Here is a 27,523-nt window from a genome sequence, read left to right as displayed (position 1 = left end):
GCAGACATTAAGAAGCTGGATTGCATTTTCCACGCATTAGCCCATCGAAGCCAACCAGACACGTGAAAATAGCTCAATGGATAGAAGCAGTCAAAGGGTTTTTTTTTTTCTTTTTACTGTGAAACAGGCACTGGGGTCCATCTGGATGGATCTGACAGCCTGTGCCTGGGGTGTAGAATCCCAGGGTCTCCTGGTGAGGTCGTAAATCACAAAAGAGGATACTTCTTAACAGCTCAAATTAAGATAAAATGCCTTAATTATCACCTAAACAGCTACTTGTCCCTTCCTCAGGCTATATTTCACTCCTTAAGAAGGGCAGGGTGTGCTGGGGTGATGTGCTTTATTGCTCTGTGACAGTGCAGCAGGGACACTGTGTGAGCTGAAAAAAAAGGTTTACACAAGAGGGAAGGTGGCTGTCACTGGGCTGTCAGTCAGAAAGGGAAGCCATTGGCTCTGTCAGGCCACAAATCAAAATTGACCACTTCTCCTCCCCAGCCTCCACCACTCTCAAAACCCCTGATTACACCAATTATCAGCTCTTAATGCCTTTTCAATATCCTCCTGTCTTCAAAGGGAAGACCGTCATGGCAAAGGGACGTGGCGGAGAGCCCCGTGCGAAGGCTGTGCTTACCCCCCGACCTCCCCGCGGCTCAAGGTTTAAAACCCCGGGGCTGCGCTGTTAAGCCAAGTGTTGACAAGATGGCAAAAGTTAACTTCTGTGACTGCTGCAGTAAGGGGGGTGGGGGTGGACCGTCTTTTGTGCTGGACATTTGGCACCAGTTCCAGCCTGTAATGCTGGCAGGCTGAATGTTCTTTTTTACCCCCTTTCTCTCTCTTTCTGGAAGACTATTGATTATATATTTGGCCTGGCCAGCTGGGTTGCTTTATTTCCCTGTTTTACAAAGCAAAGAGAGAGCAAAAGAGAGAGAGAAAGAGAGAGAAGGGGGAGGAAGCAAGAGAGAGAAAAAGAAAAATATCCCCTGGGTTTAATCCCAGAACTTTGCGCTTGTGAATGTCAATAGGCCTGCAGGCTTGTCCCCTGCTGCCAGGCCTGACCCCAGCACCTGGGGCACTGTCCCGCCAGCACAGGCTTGGCCTCAGGGGGCTTTTCACAGGGGTAGAGCAACCCCCCACCCCCTCCACTCCCTCCCCCCATCCCCCTCCCCCTCCTGAAGAGAGTCACACAGCCTGAATGGGAAACAAACAGGCTCTTGAGGACTAAGGAGAAAAAGGCATTTCCTACAGGAGACAAAAGGTATCTGTGTGAATAGAGAGAAAAATTCACTGGGACACCTGCTTTACAGTGGGGGGAAGGGAGGGAAGGAGTAAGTTAGAGACATAAAGTCTTAAGCTAAGCAGTTTGTATTTTCACACTTCACTTCGCCATAGTTATTGTGAGTTTCTTTGTGGCTTGTGTTTTTGTGTGTGGGAGGTTGTGAGAATTTCCCGCCAGTACTCCCAAGTTCACTCCTATAACTGATGGCAAAGACGACTTGCAGCGCAAAACAGTATTGCATCCCATCTCTTGGCAAAGGCAATCGGCAAAACCCTATTGAACCTTCAAATCAAGCAAGTCATCTGTTCAATAAAGGCAGCTACATAAACATACACACATATTTCTCTTCTACAATCCGATGGCACAGCCAATTAAGATTTTTTTACTTAATAAGGGACTGTGCATATGTGATATATATACAAGACAAATGCTTAAAGCTATATTTAAATTTTAAAAGGTTAGCAAAAAATGTATTCTATAAAAAATGAAGTTCCTCTGTGTGTGAAATACAGTGCCTTGAAAAGTATTCTGACCAGAATGATGTATACCATTTTTTAACTTAATTGCAAAAGTGCATATTGCATGACTGCATGATCATTCGAACCCTTTGCTGTGGCAAACCTAAGTTATTTTAGGTGCTCAAAATTACCTTAGTGACCCGCACAGTTAGTTGAGTGGCCTCTGCCTGAGTGAAATAATAGTGATTCACACAATTTCACAATACATGCACCGGTCTTTGAAAGGTCTTGCAGTTACGCAGTGTATTTCAAGGATTCAACCTGGAAGACCAAGAGGTTTTCAGAATAATTCAAATGTAAATGTGTAGACAGGCACATATCAGGCAGGACAAAGGTACAAAATAAAAAATAAACATTGACTATCCTTTATAGCACTGTGAAGTTGATCTTATGAAGTGAAATGTTTATCATATCACCCAGACCCTGCCTAGATCTATCTGTTCATCTTTACTGAGCAGCCAAGCAAGGAGGAAACGGGTTAGGGATGCAGCTGTGAGACCAAAGCTGAATGTGAAGAAGATACGTCTCATGAAGACTCAACATAGTGCATCACCTAATCAACACCATCCCTACTGTCAAGCGTGGTGTTAGCAGAATTATGTTATAGTTCTGTTTCTCATCATCAACTGGGAAGCTTGTCAAGTATGATGGGTACTTAGATGGACTACAGTGCAAATTCTAGAGGAAACCTGCTTCACATCCAAACTGGATCCAAAATGGACAATAAGTTAAAGACACACAACATAAGCTACACAGGAGTGGCTTAATAATATTGAAGGGATGTCCTTGAGTGGCCCAGTGAAAGTCCTGCAAAGGAAAAGTGAAGACGAAACATAGTATTCCCTTTCTTCTCTTTCACCACAGAAAAAACCTTTACTTGTTCTGTTGCAGCCTATGCATGCTTACACAGCTACCTATTTGAACTACCCCAAGTCCTGACTTGAATCCTATTCAGAATCTGTGGAAAGACTTTAAGAAATGGGGGTTCACAAACAGTCCCCAATTACATTCAAAAAGCTAAGGCAAATCTGCCAAGAAGAATGGGAAAAACGTTCACCAAGCAGGTGTGCTAAATTGGTAGAGAGCTCTTTGTACACTTAACCAAAAAGAACTGCTTCTGTAATTGCTTGCACCAAATTTTAAAGCTCACAGATACTTCCGTCACGACTGCAAACTGTAGAGTAACACAATGTGAAAACTGTGTAAGCATCTGAGAAATTCCGCAAGGGACTCCAGACATCATTCTGCACATACTAAATGTCTAAGTGTATTTAACTATATTTTGAGCTTTTAATGTTGAAATATACACTTAGCAAATATACTTTATATATCATTGTTAACCTGAATTGCTGTGGCACTTCTGCATTACGTAACATCCACTGGAAATCCCAAATGCCATGTTCGGGATGAAAATAAACCAAAATATAATGATAGCAGCAAACATAAATATGCATTGTTTGTGATGAAATGCACACTTTCTAATGAAGAGATTAAGTTTCAATTTAAGTATCCTTCAGAAATACCAGGAGCCGTGCTGGTAAAGTCACTGAATTTAAAGTAAATGTATCTCCCAGCAAAAAGAGATCTCAGTTGACCTTTTATTTTTATTTAACTACTAGTTTGAAATCTTATCACAATTATGGTTTCTTGCAACAGATAGTAGAGCTGGGAGGCTTGTCACACACTAGCCCATGGTTTAATTGTGAGGCAGTGATTAATGATAGGGTTGTTATATAAATCTACACACGTGCTGTAGACAATGGAATCCTGGTTTCATGGCCAAAGTGTCCCTCACTGGATTGATTTCCCAGACTTTCTGAGTCACATCTTGCCTGTGATTTATCCCACCTTGCAAATGAACTATGCCTACATAAGCATAACCACGTCTTCCTTCAAAAAGATATACCTTGGCTTTTTCATTTCCTCAGCAGCTTTTAGAAAAGAGTACGCTGTACGGAGAAGTTGTGAATGACAGGTAAATGCAGAAAATGTTACCTCTGTTCTGGGAGCTCTGTGACGTCTATAAGTCAATGAACTCCAGCTCAAGAAATGACACTCTCGATGTTTCTAAGTGGCGATGCTGTTTTCTATGCTAACCTGTTTTACTCATCATTCAAAACTGAATCCCTAGTCCACAACAAATGTAACCATAGTATTTCATTAAACTACAACACAGAGGTCCTGTCCTTATGGCTGGTCAGATTTATGATCCTGCACCAGTTCATTGCTGACGCGTCATAAATGCTTGCAGGTCAGAAACGCTGCAACATTCATGGGGAAGAAATAGGGGTTTGCCAGTTTTTCTGTCTTCTCCTAGATGCTTGGGAATCAAACCCCAGGGGGCAATTTTGAAATCACCAATTACACTTAACCTGTATGTCCTCTGTATATGCTAAGAAAGCAGAACACCCTGTGAAAACTCACATGAACACAGGATGAACATGCAAACTCCTAGCAGAAACAAATACATCGAAGGCTGGAATCAACTGAAGGCCTAATGCTGCAAGACAGGAGTGATGAAATCACCTGAATGAGTCTTTCAAACAGTGATACTGTCCTACGTCAGTTCACTGTGTCTTGATATACTGTAAAGGGTTTTTCAAAGATCTGCCTTTGCTGTTAGCTGATTCAAAGAAGACTGATTTGTAGACTTTTGCAATGTTATAGGATTCGTTTTATGCACATTTGTAATACAGTATGTAAAAAAGATGACTGTTATATTTATGCAGCACAATAGAGTCTGATAATGAATTATATTTTTGAATTAAACAATTCCCTCACTCTGGGTTTGTTATTGATTACAATGATCCCGGAAATGTATGACTGCATTGAAGCATCCTGCTTTTTGTGTTTGTTTGATTTGCTTGGGGTACATTCCCAGACAGCTGTTGGAAATGTTTGGTTTGCACAAAGGAAGTAGAAAGGTTAGGGTTCACATTTAAAGTGCAAGCATCTCTTAAGAAAGACTTCTTTTGCAGGAGCAGAAACCAGAGCAGAAGAAGCCCAGGCCAATGCGAGAAGAACATATGGACTCCACACAGTTGGCTCCCTAGGTCCTGAATCAAACCCAGAGCCACAGTGCCATAACCACTGTGCCAATTGCTTAACATTGCTGCCCAGTGCCAAGAATATCAAATAGTTTTTTAACAGGCACCACACGCCATTTTAAAATATTGTTCGGTCTTAGATATTAAGATAAAACTTATAGAATCTCCTCCCAGCTCTTTCAGCTCAGCTCTCAAATACGTAATTACATTTCTTTATTAGTACAAATTGTATTAATGTACAAATTGTACATTTCCACATGCCGATGTACCTTCATTGAACACCTGATCACTTCCATGAGAACTGAAAACTGAAAAAAAAACATCCCAATGAAGACAGTTAAGTTCAATGATAGGAGTCATAAAATCATTGACAGCACATCTGGAATGAAATCCAGAGGACACTGGATATCAGTGCTTGGAACCCCACACAGCAAGGGAAACTCTTAGGATGTTGCTTTGAAACACAGGGGCTGATCTCTACTGCTACAGTTAAAACAATGTAATGTGAGGAAACAGTAACCTTTGCTTTATTCAACAGGCTGACCTTCCACATGCCTCTGGGATAAAACATCCAACTCTGCATCAGATAATAAGTGGCATTTCATTCAAAGGTGCCCATGATATTATTGAAAACAGAAGAAAAGTGAGAATCTGTTGTAGTCTTATCTATTCAAAATCTTTCCTCGCTTGGAATTTGCACTTCAGTGCAACACAGAAAAAGAATCCAGAACATCTATGGTATTTAAAGTTTGCATCTTGCTTTACAGAGGGGCTCAAGCAGGTGCTACTTACAATTCCCTCACAATGTAGTGGCACGGAATTGCTGGCATTTAATTTCTCGCACTCCTGTGCAACTGCTCCACACCTGTGGGGAGCCTGTATTGTGTTGCACAGTGTAGCACAGCCCTGGGCAGGAGGGCCACCAGGGGTGTAGGGGTCTACTTTTCCTTTCCTCACCTTCCCCAGCTCACTTTCTAAAGTGCACAGCTCCTGTCACACTTTTTTTACTCTTTTTAGTCTGGTATTTCAATTTATCATTGACAGGATTCACGAATGGCTCAGTGCTCTGACAACTCCGTTAGCCACCCCTGGCCTTGTTCTACTCCCGGGAGTTATTAAAAAGTGTAATAAAATAAAGCACAAAATAAAATGAGGAGCATAGGAAAGGTTATAGTATCTTGAGGTGGTTTCCTACCACCCTGCTACTTTTCTTGAAGCATCTTTATGGTCAAGTTTAAAAACTTCCCACAGGGATACACAGGCAGACTCATTAGAAACATTCTCCCAACAACATGTCGGGCCTATGAACACAAATTGAACGGGACATGGAATGTATTCCTCAACATTGATTCCAGACATTGACTTTCTCAATCATTATCCCATTCTTCCAGCAGGATCTCTTTCAGTTGAGATTATAATAAGTGACGGTGTTGATCTGTGTATTCTTCCCATTATACCAGTATTCCATATGAATGAAATCTGGGGATTTTCAGTCTAGGGTGAGTGATGGAAGTATGATTTTCTAGCCAGACACACACTGCCTGTCATTGAGAGGCTGTATTAATTTGAAAGGGAGTTCCTAATATTTTAGATAGTACATACAAGGTACACTGAGAATTTCGAGCAGATCAGTGCCTTTTAAAAAAAATATTAAACCTTATCTAATCCATTTAGGCTAAGAGCCTTCGTTATCTCAATTCCATCAGGGAATTATCTATTTTTTTTCAGTAAGGCTTACTTCCTCATTGTGCCGAAATTGTGATGAATCCGTATACACGCCAGGGCTACAAGGATTTCGGAAACTGGAATCTAGAACAGGAGAGAATGAATGAAAGCCCATCTCTTTTTATGTCCCCCAACAGGTTACTTTGGGAGGAGGTCATGTTCTCAGTAGAGACCGCCTTTAACCTGAAATCCAGCACCTTGTCTCACGCCACCTCTCCCTTAACCACTGCCTTAAAGTAAATGTCAACAGGAACTTCAACATGTTCTTCCCGTTCCAAGAACCTTGTAAATCAGAGATATATTTATGCAGATAGTCATACCGTAAATCCTGCAAAGGAAAAACTCTTCTCTGTAAACCTCACCTCACTTTCACTCGTGTTGTGTGATACATACATGTTCAGCAGGCTTCTGAACATGGCAACAGCTTCATAGATTTCATTACCATTATTTTTTTAAGGCAAATCTGCATTGTTTGTGATGACATGTTTTATTTTTTTGCAAGTGTTTGCAATGATATTTGCCCGTTTTGCTCTTTTTCAGCCCAGACTGATGAAACGAGGATAATTTTGGAAACAGTTCGGATATTCTCTTTGCAAATTTTTTCTTCAGGGCAGGAGCGGGGCAGGAGTGTGTGTGGGGAGGGAGTCAGGAGTCTGGGGGTGGGGTGTGCTGTTTCCCACAGGAGAAGTAGCTAAAAAAAACCTCTCATATGTGTGTGTCTGTGTTTGGGGAGGCTAGCAGGGGGCTAATGAAGAGACCAGCCACAGGGGAACTTCCACTTTATCAGAGAATCATGAATTTACCGAACAATCTGCTAATGTACTCCCAGTCCAGATCCATGGAGGTCAAAGCCTTTCGAATTCTTTCCCTCACTGCCCCCCCACCTTGCCCTCAACCCCCCCACATCACCCTAAACCACAAACCACTATCGCCACCCCCCAGTGCAAACACACAATGCTGTTCAAACAATAGGCTGCTGCACAAAGAGCACATTTACACAGTAAAGTTTTCTTGAAAGCAAAAGGCACCGTTTGGAAGAATTCCAATCCTCCCCCCCCCCCCCCGATCCACAGCTTCGCCACCCCTTTCTCTTCCCAACTCTGTTTTCTTTTCTGTCTGACGGAGATTTGAAAATGAAATGTAAGAACCCCCCCTAACCTTTCTTTACAAAAAAAAACTTTTATAATTAAAAACTATTTCAGTTTAACAGTGGAGTCCATTGTGTCGAAGGATGAGAGCATTCTGCACTCCCCTCAATGCATGTGCAGGCTTATGGTGAAGAGGCCATGGTGTGAACATGTGTGAAGAGAACGTTTACATATCAGGCTTGTCGGAGGTGGTGAACTCAGCCGCCTGTGCCTTTAAAAGCAAACATACACATATATTAAGCCAACAGTGTGGTATTTTCTCAAAGATGTATATCGCCTTTAAACAAATAAATTAGATATATTTATAGGAATTTACTGTCTGAGAGGCTTGATATCAAGGCACAAGTCATGATAAGAATTATTCCCAGACTATTTTAGATGCCATATTTTGAAGTTTATTCATTTTCCTTGTGACTCCCAGTATGTTTCCCAGAGTCCATGAAAAAGTTTATAATTATATAATCTGCAGGAAAAAATGAAGACATGGATAACATGCTGTTGGCAGTTTAATGAATGAAGAGGTCCACCAAGAGCTCTTGGCACAAAATATCCACAATACACTTTTAAACAGTGAACACAAAAAAAACACAACATGAACAGCTAACACTAAACATAACCGCCCTGCACAGCAGGATACAACCTGGAAGGGACACTTTTGCTAGAGGCCAATGAACCTACCAGTAAGTTAATGGACTGTAGGAGGAGACCAGAGCATCCACAGGAAACTCATGTGAACACAGGGGAAACACACAAACTCCATGCAGATAGCATCTCAGGAATTGAGCCCAGGGTCACAATGTTCTGAGGCTGCAATGCTAGCCACAGAGTCACTGTGTCTTCATGTGCTAAAAGTCAATTTGTAATACTATGTAAGATTTCAACAGCAACATATTTCCAGCAATGTAATTCTTTTACTAAAGCAAACAAAAAGATAAACAATAGAAATTATATTTGTACCCATTGGTACCCTGTCTTGCCAACAGGCTCCACTGCCATCCAGAATCTGGACATTGTCTAGCCAGAACACTGGACTTTGGGCCAGAGAGTCTCGGGTTCAAATCCAAGGCGGGATGCTTGAGCAAGGTGCTGTATGTCACTCAAAACATGGCTCCAGTCCAATGTTTTGATGTATAGATGTGTGTGAATCCAAATTAAAAAATATTTTCAAGTTGCTTTGGTGGAAATCAATAATAATAAGAAGAAGATCCCAAATGTCCTGCATTGTGTTAATACTCAGTGAGATTACACCCTTCTCATGACACTGTTTCATAATTCTTTGGATCAGTATTTTTTTTTTCACATTCGCTGTAAAATGAATGTTTGATTCAATCCATCAGACATGACTGCTGTGTTTCTTCACTCAGTGCCTTGAATTAACAAAACAAACTCCTAGATAGAGCAGCCTGCTATCTCAGGGTCTTATCTTCTGAGTTTGCGTCCAAAGAAGAGAGGGTTTTAATTAAGCTGCAGCACATACCTCAGACGCGTATCAGATCCATTACATATCGACCAATCAGCTGCTGGACTATATGACATGTCAGCAACCAGATTCTCAACTAGCATCTGATCTTCTTACCAGCATTTTGGAAATGTTCAGTCTGAGAATTTCAAAAAATGCACATAATTGGAATATATGGATACGTTTGTCATGGTTACTGTGTTGAGATAAGACATCCCCCTCTTGTTAGAATGCAGCATCATCCATGTCAATAGGTCCTAGCAACCAGGGTTGCCAAGGAGTTCTTTCTAAAACAGTCCAGGCACAGAGTATCACTCGGTTACAGGATTGCAAATATTCTTATTTTTTGCTATTGCATCATGGGTACTATCCAAGAATACATTATTTCTGTTTTAAGTACTTGGTAAAGATTAGCTAATTTTTTTAAAAACATTTAGCCATAACTGACCTCTGATTCATATATCTGCATTTTAAAACCGTGAAACTGAAAAGGCTTTGATTACAGCTGGATGAATACACATATTGAGCCATAGTGCAAGCTAAATGTTTGGGTTTTTTGTACTTCATATGAAAAATCTGCCACTTTGTATTGTTAAGGGTGAACTGTAAATGGGAAGGAAATAATTGTTATGTAAAAAAAACATAAATAAAAATTGAAAACAAAATCTGACTGGGAAATGCATCATGGTTCCTGTCAGTTTGCTATTTTAAATTAATGATGGTCACACCAGCATTTGGTTTGAGGTGGGTCATTGATTTCCAATATATATCTGTACAGGCTTCCAATACGGAGCAGAGTGTCGAGTACAGAGAGCTGTCAGCCCACAGGGGAAATCCATTTAACCCTTTCCACATAAGAAGCCTCACCCAGAATAAGACCCAGATAACATATTCACATAGACAGGGTGGAAGGATGCGAAGAACCTTATGCTTCTTAAAAGTTGGATCATTTCAGAATTCATGCAGTGCCTATAGAAAGTCACATCCTTTCCAAAGCAATGCATTTGGCAGCCAAACAGCCTGAAATTAAGACAGGTTAAATCAGAATTTATTGTACCTTTATTTACACACCGTAATGTGGTAAGGAAATGTACCTTTAACACGACAAGGGACTGTGAGAACATAGCCAGAGCAACAGTGGAGCTGCTAAAAGGTTAATGAAAAGGTAAATATCCTTGAATGGGCCCTGATCCCATTCCAGTTGAAAGGCTGCAGTCCATCAACAGTCCCCTCGCAATCTGTAGGCATGGATGGGCAAACATGGCCAAATCTAGGTGGGCTATGTTGGTACAGACCTATCCAAACAGAACTATTCAAGCAAAGTACTAACTCAGTATTCTGTACACTTATCTAGCCCATTTTCATATGTAATAGTTTTCAGAATGGTAGAGTATTTGTTTTTCTCTTGGAGGTTGTGTTACAATTGTAAATGTGTACAATTTACAATGTGTAAATCGAGGGCAAATACATTCTGATATAATGTGTCTTGATTTCAGGCTGTTAGGCCACAAAGAGTGTTACTTTGGAAAGGATGTATAGTCACTGTATATTACAGTAATGCCCAGACTGATAGGGTGTTCCTGTGAACTATCGTTGGTTCATCACTGGCAATGAGGAGTGTGTGTGAATGAGGATCCACATTACAATTCAAGGAAGGGAGCTGCAGAAAAACCTTTCTTTCAAGATGAATGATATATTTGTAGTTCTTTTAACAAGGGGATTGATCATTATTAGAAAGTGAACTGCTTCATGTAAACAAGGTAATGAGATCTCCTCCTATTCCTTCACAATGCAAGCCCTGCTTGTAATAGACAGCCAGACTTCCATGTCTCCGCTAAATGGACAGCCTATGATGGGTTAGCAATGTACCTGAGAGATCTGTGCAACTGGGCAACATCTGCCACCAAGACAGCAATGGAAACCAGCGGGATAAAATGTGTTATTGTGGTGGTTACAACCAGCCAGCTTTATCTATCCTATATCTATTTGTAAGACTGGAGCTCTGGAATGGATATTTCCAAAGCCTTCAGCAGCACTCAAGTATCCTGTTCTACTTGAACTGGATGATAAAACAAATATACACCAGAAAACAGACAAACTGATCCCTTAATCGATCACGTGGCTGTTAGGATGAAGACTTGCAAAGTTCACAAGATGGGATGAAATTCATGTTCATGCTTTCTTGAAAAAGCAAGATTCCAGGGCAGCTGTGCAAAGGAGTGGTCAGGTCTCTGGACTTATAACTGAATCTTGTGTTTGCATGTCCTCAGTGAGACCCTGCTGTACCTCTGTCCAAAGTAAGTACTTTACAAATTAAAAGTAGACTTAGTTAAGTAACAAAAATAAGTCTCTTTGAAAAAAGCATCATACAAAATAAAAATAAAATATTTTAAGACAGTGACACAAAAAGAAGTACAAAAGTCACCATTAACATCATATTTATTGTTATTTAGTTGCTCAATAAAACATATACAGATATATACAATATGCATGAAAACAGAAGACTGCACTTTACATATTATTTAAAAAAAAGAAAAAAACTCATTTTGTGAGTTATCGTCACAGTCTTCTATCCATTGTTTCCAAGATCAAATTCAACAAAAGAAGATTTAAAGATTACAAGATTGCCTAACACACAGCAAAGTTTCTCTCTTATTTTACATGTGCAATACCAATACTTTTTTATTTCATTAAAAAGATTTTTTCTAGTCAGTATTGTATACCAGTGTTTGAGCGATTTCCTAAGACGAAAAACTCTTCTTTTTATTACTTTTTAATTTTTTTGTTGCAAAAAACTCCGCAAAGACACAAATATAGAGCATGATAATACTTGGAAGATACACCACAGATAATCTTCAACCAACTAGACTGGAACTTGATCAGCTAAAAGCCAGGAAACTACTGCACATAGAACAGTGAGCAATGGCATCTAAAGGAGCTAGATTCTGGTGCAGACACTGGATCTGCCCGATTGGATACATGATCCATGTTTTGAGAGAGTATTTTAGCACAAAAAAAGAAGGGAAATCATTTGTTACATGCTTCTTCTCAATCACTCTTTTTCTCATTCACATATGTCTGTGGTAGTTGTTGCTGTCAAACCGAAGCAGTAAGGGACCAACAGCAGAGAAGGACAATAATCTGGGCTGGATTCACCTTCTAACACAGCACTGATTTAACCTGCTTATTGAAAAGGTGATCTGGTTAGCTGGGGACATGTGATGACACCTATCTGCTTTGAGTATGCATTGGTAAATGGCCATGCCCAAAACACGGTAAAGCTCTGAACACAATGTACTCTCTGTTACTGCTGAAGAACTAGTTTGACACCTTCTCTGATGCTCGAAAAAAGGAATTAGAAAGAACACGATTAAAAGATATCACAGCTAATGGAAGTGAACAGTTAGGCTTCAAAAGAAAGATTAAATTGTTTTTTTTTTACTTGGGCTGGTTTGAGCTCATATCTGTTGTGCAAGTCACTCAGCTAACAGGTCTCAGAGCGCGTTGTATCATGAGCTGTCTATCCGAAGGGCTCAATTTACAGGCCTTCAGGGCTTTGCTCTAAAAGAGATCTGTTCACACAGGCCCATGGCACAGTATGCGTCACTGAAAAACAAGCCTTTCCAATCCCATTTGCGCTGCAGATACATCTCATTTTGCTTTAAAAATAAAAACCAAAAACACTGCAAACATTCTCTCACCCTTTTGGCACATTCACTTGATTTACGTTTTTTACTAAAATCTCCTTTTTGCCATTTAAAGGTTTTAGACCCAAGATTAAAAGATACACACAACTCTTCATTTTAAATCGAAAAGAAAATCTAAAAAGGGTTACCTGTATTTTTGCCAACGTTGTTTTTGTTTATCTCCGCAAAGAAAAGACAATCATCAGGTCACAGTCAGCTGAAGTGCATTCCCACAATGGAAAATGAAAACTTGTTTGTCCGATAAAAAATATTTTCGAGGCCAACTCAAATGGCCTTTAATATTGCTTTTATAATAAGATTTTCTCAAAAGGGATCTGAGGAGATATACAAAAGGACAACTCAGCCCGCAGATCAAGAGAACAAAAGAGTAGCAGAAAGTCTGCTGTTGTCTTTTTAATAGGAAAGACAAAGAGAGTGGCTCTAGTTTCTCGTTTAAGAATTTTGGGCCGACAGAAGCACTCGGTCCTGTACAAAAATACAGCACCGTACTGGTTTAAAATCCAATTATTCCTATTTTTAAATAGCTTGAACTGGTCATAACAGGGTACAATCTGGTTCTATACGGCCTTCCTCCTTTGCAGGCTTAGTACATTAACCAAGTGGGTGAAATAACAGGGTCTCAAGAACATAAATGTCTCAGGGGTAGAACATGAAAGCAGAGAGCAACAAGGGACATGTTAGTGAAAAGTTTTAAAAGCAAGCAATAGCATTTTGTTACGCATTCTGACAACAATCTCAGTGGCTCTATGGCAGCCAGGAGCCGGTAGAATGTGCTGCAGTGAAGAACCTGCTTCAATGAGATTTCTGCCCTAGTACGGCCAGCAACTGTTTTTGGTGAAAAAATAACCGATATTGGGGAATACTTTAGGAGACGCAAATTTTCACATTTCCAACTTGAAAGGCCACATATGGGCAGTTTTTGGGCAGGAACTCTTTTTCCATCGTGGCGTTCCCTGCTGTTACTCTTGCTCACTCTGAGACAACTCCATTCAGCCCTGGCTTGGACTCTCCCCCCTCCCCCCGCCCACCCAGTCTGGGGTATTAAACTAGTCTGAGTTAGCTATATCTAAAGGAGAAAGGAAGAAGAACTTAAAAAATAATAATAATTAGAATAACGATTAAAAAATAACTGCGCTGGTAGAAAACTAAACACTGGTATCATACTGTGGTACTTTTTTTTTGTTTTGTTTTCTTAAAAAAATGTTGAGGTTTACAGGTGCGAATGCCACTCTACAGGTTCCAACCACATAGAAAAGTCCCACCTGACGGTAGTGGCCCCCTTATTATTATTATTATTATTATTATTAGTTTTTCTGTAGAAAAGAGAAAGTCATTTTAGTCAGGTGAGGGCGGCCACAAAGGTGCCGAAGCGGTTGGAGATGTCGGAGTGCAGGGATCGCCAGGACGGCACCGGGCCCCGACTCTTGGCCTCGCCGATGTCATCCGTGCAGTGGACTGACAGGCACTGGAGATGGCTGCCGTTCGGCCCCGTGGACGAGCTCTTGTTCGGAGGGAGGTCAGGGGCTGCAGGAGAGAAACACAACGGACGCGGTGACTCTGCTGTTCCCCGCGCGGCGCACACACACCGCTCGGCGATTTGAACCCGGCATTCAAGTTTCAGGCAGTTCATTTCTTCACTTGGCACAATTAAAAATACTTTGGTAAGCAGTAAAATCTTCCATTCCCCAGTCAGTGCTTTCTTTAAAACCAATTTCATTTTGGACAGCACCTTTTATTTTAGCAAGCGATAATGTGAAGCACTTGACAAGGCAAAACAAAGCAGACAGCACAAGTAAGCAACCAGCACGTACCAATGAATTCATTTGATTCTTATATGCTGGAAGAAACAATTAAGAAGAGCCCAATTCAATACTGTCTCTTACATATATCTTAAGAAAAATTACAAAAATAAAACAAATTGAAATGCAAAATGCAAAAGGAGAGGGATAAGAAACAAAGTAAACGGGAGCTCATAACAATTTGGAATAAAAGGTTTTGTTGAAAATGCTGCTCTCACTGCTTTGTTGCTCTGTCAGGCTGGCTGGCTGTGAAGTGCTTATGCAAACTTAATGACCCAGCTGGGCATTCAAGATAAAGCCCACTGCGAGATCATTACCACCATAATTGGCTAAACTCCCTGGGTCTGCCTGGGACTAAAGAGAGAGCCATTGATCACAGCTGGGGTTAAATAATGTTTCAGCCCCCAGAAGGTGCCAATGCTTCTAATGACAGCAGCTCTCCCGACTTCCCTTTAAAATGCTAATGTGAGGGAACCTTTAAATAAAAAAAATAAAATTTCACCCCAAATTCTTCTTTCGGAAAGGACAGTAGAACAGTGCAAAGCCCCCCACCACCACACATACACACACAATCTTATGCAGTTTGAAAGCCTGGATGGGCTCTCCAAAAGACTCCAGTTTTTATTGCGAAATGCAGACATCTCATTGGCTAAATTCACTGTTCCAAACTGTGGATCAAAATGTCAAGACTGGGACAAGAGTTGTGTATGGTCAGTCTTTAGTCGGAATGTCCCATCCACCTACACTGTTGTTTCCTTTAAATAAACAACATAAAAACTGTGAATAACCTCTCTTCTTGTCACATGTGAACTATGTTTAAGAAGACCCACTGCACTAACATCTTTTAAATGTGTCTCTCTGACTCTTTATGCTCTATGGACAAAGCTATAGAAACAAGCCCCAAGGAGCTCTCTGACCTGGGCACTCAGGTCATCAGCTCTTGCTACCTCAGTGCTCTCAGATGACAGGCATCATTGAGCACTTGTCATCACCTGATCTTCATGACCGGAAAGCTCACCATTCACCATAAGTCAGACACCACTTTCAACATTGTAGCTGAGGAGGAATCAAAGAGAATACTTTCTGAATTCATAAACCACCTACTTTTATTCCCAGTCAACAGAAAAACCAAGATTTTAAATTAGAAATTATAATTTGTATATTTGTCATAAATGATATTTGTACCATGATTCCTCACTGAGACAGCTGTCCATCCCACAAACAAAACAAAACAAAACTTTATCAGGTTAAACTCACAAAGAAACTCAAAATTTGTACTTTTTAAATCTACAGATTTTATTTTTTCTTTTCCTATTACTGCAGGGCTAAAAAATAATCTTGAGTTTCAAAATCCATATTTTGGCATGTGTCAGAATTACCAAGGAAATATGAATTTAACTTTCCAAAGGAAAGAAAAAAAAAAGAAAAGGCTACATACTGCCAGAGGGTAATGGAGATTGATTTGATTAACATTCTGTGTCTACGAGTAAAATTGCTGTTACTAGGTGAAAATTAATACACAGACCATCTTCGCTCAAACCTGTAAAAGATTGATGAGCAAAAATTGCTAACCTAAACTATATGTAAAAACACACTTTGTCATGTCCTCTTCCCTGGAATTAAGGCTACTGTAGGCAGTGCCCAAGAGAATGAGACAGTTCCATCACTAAAAGGAAGACAGAAGGAAAGAAAAATTACCCAATTCATTTTAGGACCATTAGCATTTAAATTATATGAACAACACTGTGATGTGAAGCATTAACATTAAACTCGGATATCAACACGATCATCATTTCTTGATTTAATAAGAAAGAGGATCTACATATTCCTTTAATTCTGTTTCGCAACACAAAGACTAGTTCATTAAAAGACAAATTCCGGAAATGTAAAACTCCTATATATTGCATGCCATGGCATGTCCCACTGTCAAAAGGTTTACTGCCATTAAAATCAGATAATTTAATGGTTCAAGGGAGATACATTATCCTTGCAAAAGAAATACAAGAAGCGTTTTAATTACAAGTGGTATGCTTATAACAACAACACACTGGGATCCAGAAAGAAAACATCAGTGATTAATCCTGTTGAATTAATGGGTGAACCACCCAGAGCTGTCTGGACACTCATTTCTTTAAAATCCCCTATCCACTTATACAGCACCAACCACCTTGAACCTGTCATGGAGCAGAAAACAGAACAAGAATTTAGCCCTACTTCATTATTTTTAACCAGTAAATTCAATGGAGAACAAATCAGTTATATGCTGGAGCACATTCACTTATATAGCAGGGCATTTAAGAACACAATCTAAGTGAAACACACTGCACAAGAAAACAGCAGCAATGACTCATCCAGCAATTTAACTTATAACCCGCTAGTCCTGAATCCAGAACCCTACCTACTATTCTCTACTGCTGCTGCAAAATAAGTAACAAAATGCATTTATCCCCTCAAGCTGTTGTTACAGCCACAAAATAAAAATTCTAAGAAATGAAAAAGCATTGTTCAGTCAGAAGACACTGCTGTTACCCAGAGAGGGGAATTAGGTCTGTGTCACCCAACCTGCCAACACCACCCTGCACCTGCTTTCTGGGGACTGACAAGCCCCCCCCCCACCACACACACACACACACACACACACTCACTCCAAGAACTGTGTAATTAAAATCTAACTGAGAGCAGGTGAAAATGTCAGGGGTGTAGCTCAGTAGGGGAACTCATGCCTTACATAAATGAGGTCCTGAGTTCAATCTCCTCCACATGTGTCTTACACATGAAGTAAATAATAGGCACTTCTTTATGCAAAGTGTTGTGGGAGCATGGAACAAGGTAATATCCCATCTTCTTCCAAGAAACACCTGAATGAGATTGTTGGCTACTTGGCTACTTACTACCAGACAGGCTGGATGGAGCCCAAGGGTTACAACAACACTTATGTTCTTTTACTCATGTAAAAGTATTAAAAAGTGAGATGGACTAATTTCCACTACTGGTGAAGATCTCAGATTATCCCCACAGTAAAAAAAATTCTTACAAACGTAAAAAAAAAAACCTCACAGCCATACTTAACATTTATTTATTAATTTATTAGAAAACTATGCTGTAGCATGTAATTGTATTTTTTCTGAAAAACTGTCACTATTTTTACAAAACAATTAACTGTTGTTTACCCAGAACTGCACATCACATTTCTTTTGATCTGTGCAAACTTTGTTTATTTGAACATGCTGCCTCTCAAGATGGAAAATGCACACAGAAACACCAGAATCTCCCGTGAACTTAAAAGTCAAACACTCGAGTATGGACAATTCACAGTGCTGACAGGACTCTGACAGCCACTAGACAGCCCCTACTATAGCATGAGCCAAAGCGAATTACAGGTAAATCTATTTTTATCTTTAAATCTTACTCTTACATTTGTATGCAGGAATGCTACACTAGCAGTTTCAGAGAATTTTATTATATATACACTCTGAGGGGAAATAATATTTGTCAGTTCCAAAGTATAGTTTTATACTAATCATTATATTTCTTAAATCCCAAAAATAAATATTTTTATTGATATTTGCCTGAGAGAGGGGGTTGAGAGAGGGGCTTCCAAAAAATTAAAAATGCTAAATTGCTCTGTAGAACTAGGGAAAGTTAATGAATTCATAATAGCCCCTTGCATTTACATAATGCTTTTCATCCAAATGGATTCTAAACTGCTGTACATTTACAGGAGGGGACCCACTTCATTCATTCACTGAAGCGCTGCACCTAGCTGGGTGATGCAAGATTGCCAATAGCCCCACTGGACTACAAATTACAGAAGTGAGTAATTGATTCACCAACGGAAGTTAGGCAGAACTTTATGAAGGTTGCACTTTACAAGTCCAGAGTGAAAGGTAGCTCGAACAGTAGGGTTAGCACTCCCTGAGTGTTTTAAACACCGCTGTGGGATTTAAAATAAAAAAGAAAGTAGACAGCACCTTGGTGGCTTGTCTCATCCAATGATTACATGATCACAGCAGAGTGTCCCCAGTCTCCATACCGATTTGGACTAGCAAATATTCGTTCATCAACACCACTGGATTTTTCAGGGAATCCCACTACTGGTCAGTTCCTAGGCTTAGCTTCTGGGATCAGACAAGATCAATCCACAGGTCAACATTATACAGTATGTACGTGTTACTGCAGGCTGCCACTCCTGGCACAAATATAGTCAGCATAATTCCAGACGACAACATTTAATGGTTACTAATATTAAAATTACCAGTAGTAACAACAGGAGTTGTATTGTGTATCTTTGCAAGCATAAATCCCAACTGCTGTTTGTCATCCTATCATGTTCCAATTTTGCTCTTACAGCGGCGAGTGCTATAAAGAATAACAGCATGACTTCTGCTGCTTGTAACTGCGGGCTGTGCATGGCAATCCAAGCAGCAGCACCCCTGTATCACGGACTGGACAGCAATCTCCGGTGTCCACTGGCAAGGCATGTCCTTCAGGAGCCCGGTATCCCCTTGCCCCCTCTCCCTGCCAGCTGCCAGCTCTTCCTACTGGAAGAACGCAGCAGTAACGCAGTGCTCACAATGCAGCCATGCCCCGAGGAGGTGGACGCTGCCACTCGTACAAAAGGCCGGTCTGGTAAAAGGTCAGGCGGCCGACTGCGTCCTGCTGCACGCCCTGAGCCAGCCTAAGGAGATTCGGAGTGGAAGGAAGGAGGGAGGAAGGGAGGATGTGGAGAGAGAGAGAGAGAGGAGGTCGAGGGGGGTATAGCCACGGGGCTCATTCCTCTCACCTCTTCCAGTCCCCTGAGACAGTGCCAGGCCCCCACCCCCACCCACATATCCTTGGCCGTGCTAAGGCCGTCCAACAATGCGCCGCTGCATGGGCACAGCAGGCAGCGACCCGCCCTCAATACCCAGCCGAGCGTTCACAGCCGCCTGACACGGCCCTTCCAGGCCTACTGACCCTGCAAGCACCCTGCTCCTGCCCACCTCCCCTCGCCTCAGTCTGAAGGCCAGGCCAGCCCCCGACACCCCCCAGAACGCTGATCCAGAAACCTCTCAAGCTCCTCACGTGCTCTCAGTCCCACTGCAGCTAAAAGGATCAGAGCGACGAAACAACTCTTCCTCAAAACACTAAAAGATCAGCCGTATCCATCTCATTTTCTCATTTTGACATATTTTACTTGAATTTTTTGGCATGCAATAAAATTTATGTTATTTTGCCCTATTGTGTTTTAAGGCTTTATAAAAATGAATAAAAAGAAAAGCGTTTTACTCAAAATCTTGCACTGATAAGAGGATTCATACATTTCTTTTTCCAGATCTAAACATCTTTCCAGGCGCACAATTGCTTTCAACATATTGGGAATGGTAAAAAGAAAACTGATTTATGCAACTTGTCAATTTACTTAGAAGCCTCTGCATCAGGTTTAAAAAGGAGACAACAAGCACTTGGTGTAAATGAGTGCAATGAGAGCACACTCCACTCCAGAAAGAAGCCAAGACAACATTTCTAATTGTTCAACACCCCATTGAGTAGTTCCTGCAGCTGCTTGCAGTTTTTGAAGGAATGGTGTTGAATCAAAACTCTGAGGTCAGTCTATAAGAACTGGTATTTTTATAGAGCTCAGAAACTTGCTGCTGATTCAAGACATTATCACATCAGTAGCACAAAAATATCTTTGTGGCTTTCAAAGAGTAAAGCTTTTCCACTAATACATTTTAATTTTAGAACTACATATAAAATAATTTACTGCCAATTTCTTTGTCATAGAGAAAAAGCAGTTACCACCTTTTTCTACAAAGATGTGATAATAGAAATTTCTTATTAATTTTCTCATAAAAGATACGATGATAGTTCTGCCCAGAATTAATGATGTACAGTGCCTATTTGGTTAACTGTCTAGTTCTTTATTTGCAGAGATTATTACAGCAAAATCATTAATAGCAAAACAAAAACTGTTTTAAGTACTGTTTATGTAATTTATTTAAAGATGTACACTATGGAGACTAAATTAAAGTATTAAGGAGATTAGTTGGGTAGCTTAATTGGGGCTGTGATGGTATAATGAGAGGTGTTTTGTATACAGATTTGTGTATAAATTGTCTTGGTATTACTTATTTACATGAGGCATACAGTAAAACATTAAACATACAATAAAACTGAGTCCTAACTAAAAAATAGACAGTTTAATTTTAAAAACTAGTTTCCTATAAAGAAATGTTTTTCAACATGTCCTAAAAGTGTTTTGGTGAATACATTTGATGGACATTTCCATATGCAGTCTTTTTCATTGTAGACTATATTTTTGTTTCAAATGCTGGAATGGAGTGTGTTGCCCAATGACACGTTATACTGGTCAAGTTTAAAGAAATGCAACAGTTTTTATTATTTCAAATTAAGTGATATAGAAGATATCCTAAAAAGTATACAGTTTTTCATTAAATAAGCCTAACAGAGAAGAAAGTAGTGCCAAACCATTTATTTGTTAAACTCATTACCTAACACATCTACTCTCTCTGATTTCCCCTCAGGTGCATAACTTTGATTATTCTATCAGAAGGCAGCTAAAACACAAAGGCTGCACACTCTAACTACACCACTGCTAAAAATGTAACAATAAAATTATACAACCTCCACAGGCATAAATTTTATCTTGTATGCCGTCTTCCCGGTAATTATAGTGAACAATTTGTCTAAAATATCTGTTTGTAAAATGAATTTGTTAAAGAGCATTCATTTCTAATTTTAGATTATTTGTATGTATTTTCCTTTTTTCCATTATACACTTAAGATAGTAAAGTTTGGCATTTTGCTACTGTGTAACATTTTTTCCACGAACAGTTTCGAATCTGACTTGAACTGCTGTTTCATCTGTCATTTTCACTGCATGCATATTAACTGTTACCTGTAGTTCGTAGCTGTGGCACTTTTCAATCAGCCGTATCTTCAAATGCTCCAACAATTTATAATGGCAAAGAAGATGGATATCGAAACATCTACCGGCTTGGGTTTCTTTTCTTGTTTCCAAAAGCTTTTCTTGTTAGCAGCAGTTAATAGAATGCCACATGTCGTAGTGCAGTCTTTTGCAGTCCTATGGATATCTCACATACATAATCAGGAGCCTTAGCTTTGATTGAATTCACAGGACAGGGAACAAAGTGACAGTCCCATCCTACCTTATCAGCTCTCTCTATTAGAAGGTCTAAATGGGGTCTTTGGAAAGCTGATCCCGTCCACAAAGCGATCAGCGAGGGAGGAGAAAGGGGGTTCGGGGAGGATGAACAAAGAGTCAACTTTTTATACTTATAATACTGCTCCACCAGCAGCTTTCTAGCACTCCTGCATTAACAGCCTGCAATCTAAGAGCCGATGACTACCTCCAGAAATGAAACCAACCGAAAAGACCCGTCCAGCTGGTTGACGGTCATGGGAATGGCCTTCCCTTGGTCCTTCCCAAAACTCCTCGGTCGCTGGGAGAAAGAAAGACCTAGACTGTCTTCCCCTAGTTCAGCCACACTGAAACCTCCCCCACTTCACCTCCCCTGACTCCAAAAACAAGACACTTTCATCCAGACAGGGGATTTACATTTTCACAAAAGCCAAAGGCACGTTTGCATCCTTCCACATTTGTCTGGAAAAGGATTCCCTCTCATAATTATATATATATTTTACTTTTACCTTGAAATATCTCCCATTCCTCTTTGGAGCCTCCAAAGTAATTTTGTATTTCCCAGAAGTAGGAATCTCCAGCAAGCATTATGTTTTTACAATGACTTGCTAGCAAACCTTTTCTCCTAAAAAAATCAAAAGGATGGCAGTCAGTTGAACCGCTCTGCAAAGAGGGAAGACATGAAACATGTGGGGAAAAGGGAAAAGAAAAAGGCAATTCTGCATGTCAGCCTCTCTCCTGCGCTCAGCTGCTAACAGCTGAAACGTCTCATTAGAATAATTTTTGCCGATATCTTCTTTTTACTGGGCTCCGTCTCTCTACAGCCATATGTTCCGATATAATCTGAACTGTGTACACATGTGCATTAAATGAATTTGGTCAAAATTTATAGAATAAGAAGGGCCATCATTAACAGGTTGTCATTTTCTCCATGGTAGGTGTTATTAGCTGCTAAGAAAAACCAACTCCAAGAAGCAGGCATTTTTCAATTTTTCAACATACTTTACAAATCAGAAAATATTTACTTGACAGATTTAGAAAACTAAGATTTAACCTACTTTAAAATATATGACAATGAAAGTAGCTGCGGGGCCTGGTGGGTGGTTAATAAATTACAAATGAATAATCTACATTATTATATTTGCAGTGATTTGACCCCAAAATTAACTAAATGTTAAAAGGCTGTTATATAGTTTTGTTTTAAAACGATTTTACTTTAAAATGTTAGAATGACACAACATATAATTCCTAGAAGGCTTGACACGAAGATTTCAGGTGTAATTTCTAGGCTGTTTTTGTGGAAATTATAAAAAAAGAGTTCTTTTAGTTTGGAAGAAATACTGTATATCTTTTACAATGTAGGAAGCAGATGACTAAAGTAGTTCACCGCAATACAGGCCCTGTTGATGTGCATTTTCACACAACAACAATTTTACAACAAATAAGGTAGCTGCAGTCAGTTTTGGGATTAATTTGTGCAGGTCATTGCACTTCTGTATCTCATACTGTGTGATCTGGTGTCTTTCTTAAATCAATTTATAATTTTTACGTTGCACATAAACAAAATATGAAACATACAGGTGCCGAATTCACAAATTTGCTCTTTGTAAGACTCAGAACCTCGTGAAATAAAAAGATTCATTCCTAACTGTGGAATAAAGAAGAACTGAAAAGGAAGATACAAGTGAAAAAAGTACAAAGTTCTTTACTACACTTGAGAAATTCTTTCATAACTTAATTTTTAAACTCCAGAGTTTATATTTAAAAGGACAGAAAGTCATACAAATTGCAGTAAAAATCGAAAAGCCAAAGATTTAAGGCTTACAGCAGTAAATAGGCAATGTTTCTGATTACTCCTTATTCTAAAATGCTTTAAAGAAGTAATAACCTGAATGGTAAAATACACAGCATGAATAAAATCAGTAATTTTATCATTGCAAGGAATATTTTAAAAATTACAATTTCAGAGCACTATGAAAGGCAGCCAAGTTCTGACGGTTCATTTTAATGTAAATCCCCAAAGTTTAAATGCTCCATTTTAGCTTCAAAGAAGCAATATATTTTTTATTATGCTTTTTTTCATTCCAAAAGCAAATTTAATGTAGCCTTCTCTTAGCACATTACTTGCAGAATCAAATACGGCTCATCTAGTGAAACGAAATAACATGACTTGTTTCTGTCAGTTTGATGTCTGCTGCTTGCTAACTCGCAGATTTTCATTCCTCCTACTACCTCAACATACAACCTATCGCAGCTGCAAATTCAAACATCGCAAATAAATAACCTGCAACTGTCATGAAAGCAAAGCTGGGCGGTTTTATTAAAGTTTTGTTTTATTGCTGAATGTGTAGCGCTTGATCTCCAAAATCCAAAATTCCATTTGTGTGATACTAGGTGACATTTATGTGCGTTTAGGATTCTACACCGAAGACGTCTGGCTGGTAATAAATGTATAAACATATGCTGTGGGTACTATAATGTACAATGATGACTACATAACAAAGAAAGAGACTGATGTGAAAATGTTAGACACTAAACTGGGTTTCATTTTGCACAATATGTATTTTAGGTCTGTCAGTCAATGTCTTTTACTTATGTTACACTGCAAAAAGAACTATAATGAAAAACAAAACCAGAAGTTCAAAAAAAGCTCTTGAATACATTTTAACGCCTTTTATGCAACGGCTGTCAGCAAAATTGTTGGTGGTTGTTTACTTAGGCTGCATCACAGCATCAATATTTGCATTTATATCTACATCTAAACCATTCTTTCACGAGCCTTTATGCAAAAAAGAATAAAACTTTTGTTTTACGAACAGAAATGATGGATTTCCCAAATTTTCTTTTACTTTGCTAATTTTCCTAAAATGGATTGATGAATTTGCATAAATAGACCACAAAGAAAAATAAATAAATAAAAGACTGGCTGCCTCCTGAAAAAAAGCCCTAGTCATTACAGATTATTCACAGTTTTATAAAAATAACTAATTCTGTTGTTTTTTTTTTGCCCACAAATCTAAACTGAGAGTTAGATCTAGAAAATGTGTTTTAGACTGAGGATCAAAACACATTTATATCTTTATCAATCACACTATCTCCACTCTGTATAGACATTAAATTATATACTTAAAGGACTATAGGCGCTATGTAGATAAAGAGAGAAAAGCAGTCTGGTCAGATGTCTTTGTAAAAATTTAGAACACAAGGCCTTGAAAAGCGGGTTAAGAGACATTCTTAAGACACAGTTGGAAATTCTGAGGGAATAAAGCCTCTCTTTGAGACTACACCCAGGGACCCATTCTAATCTGGGCAGACAGCAGTCGGGCCTGGACTCCGCATTCCGTCCCAGTTCTCCTAGCAGGCCAAGAGGAACACAAACAAACCGAGGAAAGACAAGGGGGAAAAACACAAGCAAGAAAGGTTTCATTTTCAGGGCTGGAGAGCTGGGCCCCCTGCCTTTCTCCTTTAACCCTTTCTCGGCAGGAATGCGCTGAAAAATATGTGAGCGAGCTTCTACCACAGGTCTGATGAATTAAGAATCATTTCAAACGGAGAATGTGCTACTCAGCATTGTGTTCAGATGTTTTCCATAGTATAGTCCGAAAATATCTCTGTCTCTAAAGGAATGTATTTAAGATAGTTAAAAAAAGCACCAAAAAAATCTAATAAATGGTGGAGCCCATAGCCCACAAACCGAGGAGTCGCATTCTCAGGCCTTAAAAAATAAAGGTAAGTGCAATTTGAGGACACAGTTCTCTATTCTGGTAGAGGGCTGACTCAGTTAATGACACTCAATTTATCTTCTTGTTCAATAAATTAAACTGCGGACGAGCCCAGCAGTTTCCAACAAAATAAAATCAAACCGCCACATGCGTAAAATGTCAAAAACGCTTCGCTCCTAGTCTCAATTTTAAAGAGTTCCGTGCAATCAATTTAAAAAGCTGAACTGATTTCTTCTTTTTTTTTTTTTTTTACCGGGTATGAGATGATTTTGATACAGTGTCTCAAGCTTTCAATCTGAACATCCATTTGGAGTTTTTTTTTTATTTTGCCATGCTTCTATGCATGTTAAGCGGATAAAGAGAGCTACGCTCCGTCAGTGTGACCGAGACTGATGAAAATGCACTCCCCGTATGTTCCTCCAGCACCCCAAGGGTTAAGGCAGTGCTGCGGCCTTCTGAGTGTGGAGTGCCTGCCTGGGGCTTGTTGGGTATGTGTCTGTGATTGCGACAACTGGTCTTTCTGCCTGAATGCTCCTGGAGGGGCCCTGCCCTCGCCTTTCCCAAGCTCATGTGAACCTGCTGCAAGCTGTCCGCCACAGCACCCTGGCTTCCTCGGGCTTGTTAGCAGAAAAGGCACTACTAACCTCTCCCTCCCTGCTGCTCCCGTCTTCAAGAAAATGAGACTATAGACCCTCAAGTGGGTCGCCTTTATAAAACGGAACCCTTCTGATTCTTGTCCACTTCTCTGAAATCTACCAACACAATATTTGTAATCAATTACCCTCAGCAACAGCAATACTAACTAAAATACTACATGTTCAAACCTGGTCAAACTTCCCTTTCTGAAATGCACTGGTTAAGACTTTTCAAGCCTCAAAAGAATAAGGGACAGCAATCCATTGGGATATAGATGAGGTTCATACAGACATTACACACAGGTGACCTATCAGAGTATGAAGAGACAACATTTTATTTGACTGCAATATATGGAAACATCTCAGTTATTTATGATACTCACTATTATGCTATTCATTATGCTCTTTAAAACTGATCTACAAATCTGTTCTTCATTACAAATACCTTTTTAACTCCATGTAGATAGTAATTAGTATATGTAATAAGAATGTATTTAGGTTAAACAGAGGTTTTCATATTGGAATGTTTCAAACACATGAGCCGGACAAAAATGTTACATTGCAAGACACTAGGACACAATAGCTTGACAACTGCTTGCATACCATTGCCATTACTCATGGTGAAAATAATAAAGCTGTTAGTGTCTCTGTAAAGCAAGTCTAATGAGTGAACAGAAGAACCTTACCAGTTTATGCAAAATAAGCAAAATAACAGAAAACTAAATAACAGCAAGGCAATGGATTGAAACTGTACATCAATTATTGAAGAAAGAAGCAAATTGCAAAGCAAATAAGCAAAGATTCCCAAAACAATTTTAAATCCTGATTAAAATCACGTTCTTTTCTTCGGGAATTATACATAGAGAATACGATGGACACCTCAATGTGACTAATGCTCAGAAACGAAAGGGTGCCTCTGTAACAGCAGAAGTCATAACACGGGGTCTCTGTCTGAACTTGAACTGAATGTCTTTGTTCAACATGGTGAATACAGTACGATACCTCATGATAACAGCAAACACAAAAGACTCTAACTTTCCTGAGCTGCTTAATGGCCAGTCACTGGGCCAATGGTAAGAGAGCCCTTTTGGATACAAAAATCATCAGGACACTAATAACCTAAAAGTAACAGATGAAAACGCAAATTGCAGCCACAGGTGACTATTTGGACAAAAAAACAAACGATGTTAGAAATAAAACATTTTCATTTATAAGAAATTATGTTTTGAAAATTCTTAGCTGTTCTGGTTTACTCATGTTATTGTACTACCTCATAACAGGCACTGAGAGTCATATTTTTGGGAAGAGGTAAGCCTCACTGT

At 39.5% G+C, this 27,523-nt stretch overlaps 1 protein-coding gene across 2 annotated transcripts in view; it reads right to left on the bottom strand.

Moving 5' to 3' along the window:
• Window positions 1-11,594: 11,594 nt before the first annotated feature.
• Window positions 11,595-27,523, bottom strand: part of mn1a (meningioma 1a) — a 36,390-nt gene continuing 20,461 nt past the window's right edge. The window contains exons 2-3 of one of the 2 annotated variants that reach the window (XR_001480697.2): window positions 22,354-22,469; window positions 14,316-14,404 (exon numbers count right to left, since the gene is read on the bottom strand). Coding sequence is in view for 1 of the 2 variants with exons in the window: in XM_006640279.3 (XP_006640342.2) it covers window positions 14,220-14,404 (185 nt within the window). In the remaining variant the exon portion in view is untranslated. Of the gene's footprint in view, window positions 14,405-22,353; window positions 22,470-27,523 lie in introns of both variants that reach the window. The other variant, XM_006640279.3, reaches the window with a different exon arrangement.

The sequence above is a fragment of the Lepisosteus oculatus genome, chromosome 22 (genome assembly GCF_040954835.1).
Source record: "Lepisosteus oculatus isolate fLepOcu1 chromosome 22, fLepOcu1.hap2, whole genome shotgun sequence".
In the NCBI taxonomy this organism is placed as follows: domain Eukaryota; kingdom Metazoa; phylum Chordata; class Actinopteri; order Semionotiformes; family Lepisosteidae; genus Lepisosteus; species Lepisosteus oculatus.
This window is presented reverse-complemented; position numbering and strand designations above follow the sequence as displayed.